This window comes from Scatophagus argus, chromosome 19 (assembly GCF_020382885.2).
Source record: "Scatophagus argus isolate fScaArg1 chromosome 19, fScaArg1.pri, whole genome shotgun sequence".
NCBI lineage: Eukaryota > Metazoa > Chordata > Actinopteri > Scatophagidae > Scatophagus > Scatophagus argus.
This window is the reverse complement of record NC_058511.1, coordinates 13471767-13478715: the sequence shown is the minus strand read 5'-3', so window position 1 is coordinate 13478715 and position 6949 is coordinate 13471767. Positions and strand designations below refer to the sequence as shown.

Here is a 6949-nt window from a genome sequence, read left to right as displayed (position 1 = left end):
ACTGGGAGATAATTGGGTAGGCGTGCTTGTAAACTTTTCTCCCTCTACTCTCCGGACTGCAGGCTCGGAGCAAAGGGGCATTCAACCGATTAATAGCAGGACGGTGGAGCAGTTCACAACTTCAGATAACAATACACTCTAACTGCTGGGTGTTTGACTAAAGACTGTGGATGTATTCAGGCATGTAGAGAAGGGAGGATAAACCCTAACCCTCAAGTCAAGTTGTAGGTTGACAGGAGGTTTTAATCTTAAATCAAATGCCATAGGTTGTTGGATTCATCGTTAACGTTGCACTTCATAATCAAATGGTTGGAAATTGGAAAGTCTTTTAAAGGAAAAGGGTTATTTTCTGGTCTGACTGTACGTTCTGGTCTGACTGTACGCAAATTTGCGTAACGATATTCGCAAGTTTATCCTATTTATTGCTGAATTTGGACTATAAAAAATTCTGAATGTGTAAACAGTTAATGGAAATTGCTCAGACAATTCAATGAAAACATACAGGGCTGAAGAAATTATAATAAGATGAACAACAGCAATAATAATAATAATAATAACGTGTCGGTTTGGGAAAGTGAGTTGCAGGACTGGTTGTGCTGGGGTTGGGGGGTTCGTGGGGGGGGGGGGGGGGCTGGACGTCTGGCGGTCAGCTGGGCTGATAAATACAATGCCAGTCTTTGTTTTATTTTCGTGACGCAGAAAATTAAGGAGGCCTGAATGCGGAGTCGTGGCTGGCGTCCTGTAATCAGGCCAGCGCGTGCCGTCCGGATTATCTCGTTAATTTCTTACAGAAAAAAAAATCTCTTGTAGCCAATAATAATTAAAGGTTGGGCAGGGTATTTATTATTGAACGGATGTGGAGCAACCGGTAGCCGGGGTTGCAAGAAGTGACAGATTGAGAATAGGAGCGGCCGTTATTGGCTCCATAAAATAGAGAGAGAAGCACCCTGGGCTCCTGGGAACTTTATTCTACAGGTAGGTGTCACTGGAAACGTTACGAGAGGCCTCACATAGCAGACTATGGCCTACACACTGATTAGCTATTATTAAGAAAAGGAAAATATTAAGGCCTGTCAAACATTTTGTGTTACGTGTCCAACAGCCTAATTTTCTCAGACTATTAGGCCTAACAACTGCTTTACCCTCTGGATAAAAAAAATAATATCATAAATTATTATTGCGTTAGATTTTAAAGGTAATGGTTTGCATCAATTAATAATAATAATACTACTGTAAATGAAAATTGTCACACAAAATATTAATTCCTCTGGTGACCCTATTAAACTTGTGGTATTGATTATATGTCTTTTAACATTTAGGAATGAACTATTGCGCTACTGTTATTAGACCTCGTTTAGAAGGAGCGCTCTTTCACTAATAGAACATAATATTTTTCTAAGCAAAATATTTTACCTGTAAATGTATTTTACCTGTAAAATTTTTTGTTTTCGCCGCGGTACCTGGAGACAAATTTAGTGGGCCATCTCCTTGTTTGTTTAGATTAAGATTAAGTGCTTCTCTCTAATCAACACTTTTCGATAGTCTCACCTTCCAAATCTAATTACCGGGAGCGATTCATTAGGAAAGGAGGGGGAATCGCCCCGAGCGGTGTAATATGTCAGAATTCACTTTGGGCACTGCCTCCATGTTTCTAATTATTAGCTAAAGTGGTATTTCATATTTTAATTTCGTTGCATTTTAATGTACAAGGGTTTTAGTGGAAACCAACAATAGACCCCAGATACAGAAATGAAGATGCTCGGTTGTATTTGAATGAGCGCACAGTTTGCAGTGTTGGCTTCTTTGTTTGTTCCCTAAAGTCTTTTGTTATCAGCATTACTTATCGGTCAACAGTGGGCTTTGTTTCTGCAAATGGCCCCCCAATCAGCTGTCTATTTAGCTTCGCCTAACCTGTGGGTATATGCTAATTGAGTGCCCGGTTGGGGCCCAACGAGTGTGCGCATTTTAACGACAATGTTTTGTTTTGGTGCTACTAGGAGAGGAGTGTGTTTGGGCAAGAGGGGGATGATATAAGGGGCGGGGTTAAAGTAGCAGTTAGTGTTTGTGTGTGTGTGTGTTTGGGGTGGGGGGGTGTTGGCGTAAGCGCCTGTCAGCCAGACAGAGCATCCTCAGTCCAGCAGGGACAGCTGGGGGTCTCCACTCGCCTTTAAGAGCTGTGTGAGTCCGAAGACGCCCACTTCTTCAAACCCACAGCGGTGCGTAAAGGCTGCGCGTAAAAATCAGCAGACGATCCTATACAACACTGAAGCCCTCCTGTTTCTGTGTCCTGCCTCAGGTTGATCTGGAGGTGAAACGCCAAACGCCGACGCGAGAGGATTAAAACACTATTTTCTTCCTCATCTTTTCTCTTTGGTGCCATCTCGTCCGGCCGCCAGCATGATGTCCTATTTGAAGCAGCCGCCGTACACGGTGAACGGACTGAGCTTATCTACCTCAGCAGTGGACCTGCTGCATCCTTCAGTAGGATACCAAGGTAATATACCCTTTAGATGGACAAATAAAAATAGATTGTTTGGATATCTTAGGAGTATTAAGCCACCGAAACGTGTCCAGAATTATTTGCAGTCATTTGCAATTACCATCTTATTTTCATATTTGCATTAACAGCTGAATGATGACTGACAACAAAGTAGCCCTATAGCCAAGGCCTTTAAAAATCCTTTAAGTAACATGTAAACACCTAAACTACGGTCATGTATTAGAGGATATTTTGAGGATTGAATTCGAATATTTATTGAGTTCCGTAATTTTGAACACGTGAAAGTTGATGTAAAGTTTAAAGTCTAATTCCATTTCTTATTTTCCTAACCATTGTTTGCTTCTTCTGATCAGGGACCCCTCGCAAACAGAGGAGAGAAAGGACGACCTTCACTCGGGCCCAGCTCGACGTCCTGGAGAACCTGTTCGGCAAGACTCGGTATCCGGATATCTTCATGAGGGAGGAGGTGGCCTTAAAGATCAACCTGCCCGAATCCCGAGTGCAGGTGAGTCCCCAGCACAAGCACCTCGACACACCACTCAGCTCAAGGCCGATAATTGGCCATTTGTTTCCGAGAGGTGAGACATTTCCCCTCGGGGCGAAGTGTCCTCTTCATTGCTGAAGTGCTTCATACGACGACGATATTTTGATTTGATTTGAGTTTTCTGCAATTATGAATAACGAAGTTATTATCTCAGTTTATAAAATATGCAATACAATTTTCTGTGTTCAGAATAAAGTTTAAGATGACAGAAACCCTGACTAAGTATTAGAAAGCTGTGAATATAATGTAAAAATCATATACATAATTTATTAATTGAGATGCAGTTCGTACGATTTTTTTTTAGATTTGATTTTATGAACTTCATGATTTTTCAGTATTTCAGTACAATGGGCTTGCGGAGTAAACCTACATTTAATCCTAGTAACAGAAAAGAGTAAACATTTCCAAACTCCAGATTGTGTTTATCACTTCACTATCACTAAACCTGATATAATCGAATTTTCCTTTCAGGTATGGTTCAAAAACCGACGAGCCAAACATCGTCAGCAGGCCCAGCAGACCCAAAGTGGAGTGCAGAACAAGGCTGTCAACAAGCCGCTGAAAAAGAAAGGCTCTCCGGTTAGAGAGGCCAGTTCAGAGAGCGGAGCCAGCGGGCAGTTCACACCGCCCTCGAGCACCTCACTCCCGTCGGTGAGCAGCAGCGCCGCGCCGGTGTCTATCTGGAGCCCGGCGTCCATCTCCCCGCTCTCCGACCCGCTGTCTACCTCCTCCTCCTCCTCCTGCATGCAGCGCTCCTATCCCATGACCTACACCCAGGCTCCGGCCTACAACCAGGGCTACACGGGTTCTTCGTCCTACTTCACCGGGATGGACTGCGGCTCCTATCTTTCGCCCATGCACCACCAGCTATCGGCCGCGGGCTCCGCCATGAGCCCCATGGGCAACAACGGGGTGTCCAGCCACCTGAGCCCCGCGTCTTCCCTCTCCTCGTCGGCGTACGGAGCGGCGGGTCTGGGCTTTGGCGGCGCTGCAGACTGCCTGGACTATAAGGACCAAACAGCCTCCTCATGGAAGCTCAATTTCAACGCTGACTGTTTGGATTACAAAGACCAAGCAGCGTGGAAGTTTCAAGTGTTGTGAGAGGAGAGAACTAGAGGGACTATTTTTAACAAACTGCAGAGCATACAGGCAAATTTAAACCCCAGGTTGGGAAAAAGTGCGGCGTTTTCCCCCGCGTCTACACACCCCAACTTCTACCTCGGGCAGAGCAGAGCAGGACTGCCAGCCGGTTGGCTCAATTGTTGGGTTAATTTATTGAACATTCAAACTGACTTCTCCCCAACTTTGATCAAGGACACGGAACAAATGTGTTGACCAAAAGGAAAAAAAGGATCAAAAGAGTGAAAGATCCAAGCTTAACTTGGTTGAGTTTGAGGAATAGGTCAAATTTTCTTTTAAGCTCCTTAAAGACTCCCCTCTCTTGTCTTTTTTATATTTTGTTGGCAGACTGAAGGGCCCTTTTGATCAAAGCCTTGAGTGTGTGTGTGTGTGTGTGTTGGTTGTAGAGTGTGTGTGTGTGAGAGACAGAGCAGCTCTGACATGAACCTGGATGCACTATTAATTTATGAGAAATATGTTAAAGACTAGTTATAAGAGACAATCAGTCCATTTTGCGTGTGCTCATAAATATCCCTATGTGTTTTTGAATTTTGTTTCCCTGTGTTAGATTTCTTTTTCAATTGTGATTCTTTGTACTGCCTGTATACAGTTTTTCTTTGCGCCACAAACCCAGCTGTGAATTTGATTTATTTCCATGTTTTGAGTGTTAAATGGTAAATTATGCTAAGGAAATATTAGTTGAATGAAATAGGGATTGCAGGGTAAATCAAGCCAGCAGCAAGCAAGGTCCATTCGAGCTGTAAAGTGCGGTGAGAAGGCCACAAACACACTAAATAACAATAAAGACCACTCAACCTGAAACAACACTGTGGCTGCACGTGTAAATCCATCTAAATCGTTTGTTTATTTCACCTTTTATCACTTGTTTCTACACACAACACACGACAATATGTCCATAAGCCTGAACAGGGAAGGGATTTTACCCACATGTTTAATCAGATTTTTTGCTGTGGCATGCAATTTATATAAAAAGTATCAGTGGTAACAAATTTCATTCACTTTTTGACCACTTTTCATACTTCTACGCCTGCATCACTAAGAGTTTCTGTCCAGGCTGGGAGGAATGTGAATTATGGGAGAGCTATGTTAATCCTGTCTCATAAAGAGGATAATCCAACATTTTTATTGACCGTTGCTCTTTGGTTTAGGGCCCGCTGCTGGCCAGTTCACACAGGGAAATGTGAAATGAGCTCCACTGCTCGAGAGTCCAGGGGCAAGCACGACTTAAAAGACAAGTTACATACAAAAGAGTTTAAACAATAACTCAGTTTGTGATGCATAGAAAAGTAGGTAGACGCTGTCAAATTTAAGAAAAAACATCACTAAATGGTGAGGCATTTTTCCATCCGTGTGCAAGCTGAATGAGATGAAATCATTCAGCTTCAAATTGCATCTTAAGCTCTTCTCCTTTGGTCAGGAGATGATGAACGATCCCCTGCAATACAACCCTGTTGATCAAAATCCATGCAGCAGACATCTGTTGCATGGATTCTGATAGCTTATACTTACAGCCGTGCAGTTTTAAAGAGTGAGTATATGAGTTTGAGCAGGTCCAGCGACTCATGTATGGATTCAAGAAGAAAAAGATTCGTGCTATTGGTCTAATGAGGATGCGACATGGGGCTGTCAGACAGACTTCATACAAGTCTGGGGCGACTTTTTGCTGCCGTTCACTTGCTTTGTTGTCCATTTGACCCCCAGTTAGCACCAAATGACATACACAATTACAACAACAACTGACTCTCCTCTGGGGTGCACTCTATTACGAAAACTGATAAGAAATCTAAATTTATCTTTTTAAATTTAGACTTAAATGTTTTTTAAGGGCAACACTAATGTGCTTTTATTTGTTTAAATATGCAATCATGACAAAGGATTTGGAGTTGACATCAATCTTAACATGTTGTAACATCACACGAAAAAATGGCAACAGCGTTGACCTGAATAAAGAAAATATTAATTAAGAAAAATAAAATAATAAAACACAGATAAAGTGACGTACATCTGCGGAAAAATATAATCATTTGTATGAGTAAAACAGGCCTAATTGATACTGTATAATCTGACCCACGTGCTACTGGATGTCAAGTCACAATGAAGGGGTTCTACATAACTAAAACACCCAATAAAAATAGAGTTTTTACATGTTGAAATATGATGAAAAATCTCAACCACAGTCTAATAAAACCGGCTCATAAATAAACTGACCTCTCTGTATTTTTAGCATGTTTGTTACAGCAGTTCTCCAAAAAGTTTTTCTTTTTCTTGATCACAGAGTCAGAGCTTCAACAGGTTCAGTAATAATGTCAGCAGAGAGCAGTAAGTCAGTCTTCCTGCAGCAGGACGACCAGGGACCCCCCCGAGTATCCATTCGGTTTTAATTAAGCACAAGCGGCACTAAAGGGGACATATGGGTCCGGCAGACGCGCTTCATTAATCCTCTCATCACATTTGAGGATGTTAAACAAAAAAAAAGGAGCCTCGGATGCCTTCTCTGGCCGAGGGGCCCGCACGTTTAGTCGGCCGTCGCCCTGAGGCAGGGCTTTCCCCGAGCGGCGGCTACTTCACTGCAGCCGGGGATTTCCAACTTCACCGTGATTTGGTGGGGTGGCATCTGAATAGCACGTTGTTATTAAGTACACTTCGCAAGTCTATGCATGTAAAGCTTTTTCTCGTGCCATTTAACTCCGTAAGTAGATCCGACCGACGCTGCAGTGACATCTCGACGCTCCAGGGCGGTGATGAGCCCGATACTCCAAACCACA

At 42.9% G+C, this 6949-nt stretch overlaps 1 protein-coding gene across 1 annotated transcript; it reads left to right on the top strand.

Moving 5' to 3' along the window:
* Window positions 1–2354: 2354 nt before the first annotated feature.
* LOC124050559 (homeobox protein OTX2-like) lies at window positions 2355–5327 on the top strand. The gene is made up of 3 exons (XM_046373230.1): window positions 2355–2494; window positions 2854–3005; window positions 3516–5327. Exons 1-3 carry the CDS (start codon window positions 2398–2400, stop codon window positions 4143–4145), a joined length of 879 nt encoding a protein of 292 aa, XP_046229186.1. The 5' UTR covers window positions 2355–2397; the 3' UTR covers window positions 4146–5327.
* The last annotated feature ends 1622 nt before the right edge of the window (window positions 5328–6949 follow it).

Bases quoted from the DNA above. Each gene is read 5' to 3' on its own strand.
- LOC124050559 (XM_046373230.1), top strand. From the start codon at position 2,398: ATGATGTCCTATTTGAAGCAGCCGCCGTACACGGTGAACGGACTGAGC. The intron at 2,495-2,853 runs GTAATATACCCT...TCTTCTGATCAG, and splicing joins TCCTTCAGTAGGATACCAAG to GGACCCCTCGCAAACAGAGG. The intron at 3,006-3,515 runs GTGAGTCCCCAG...TTTTCCTTTCAG, and splicing joins TGCCCGAATCCCGAGTGCAG to GTATGGTTCAAAAACCGACG.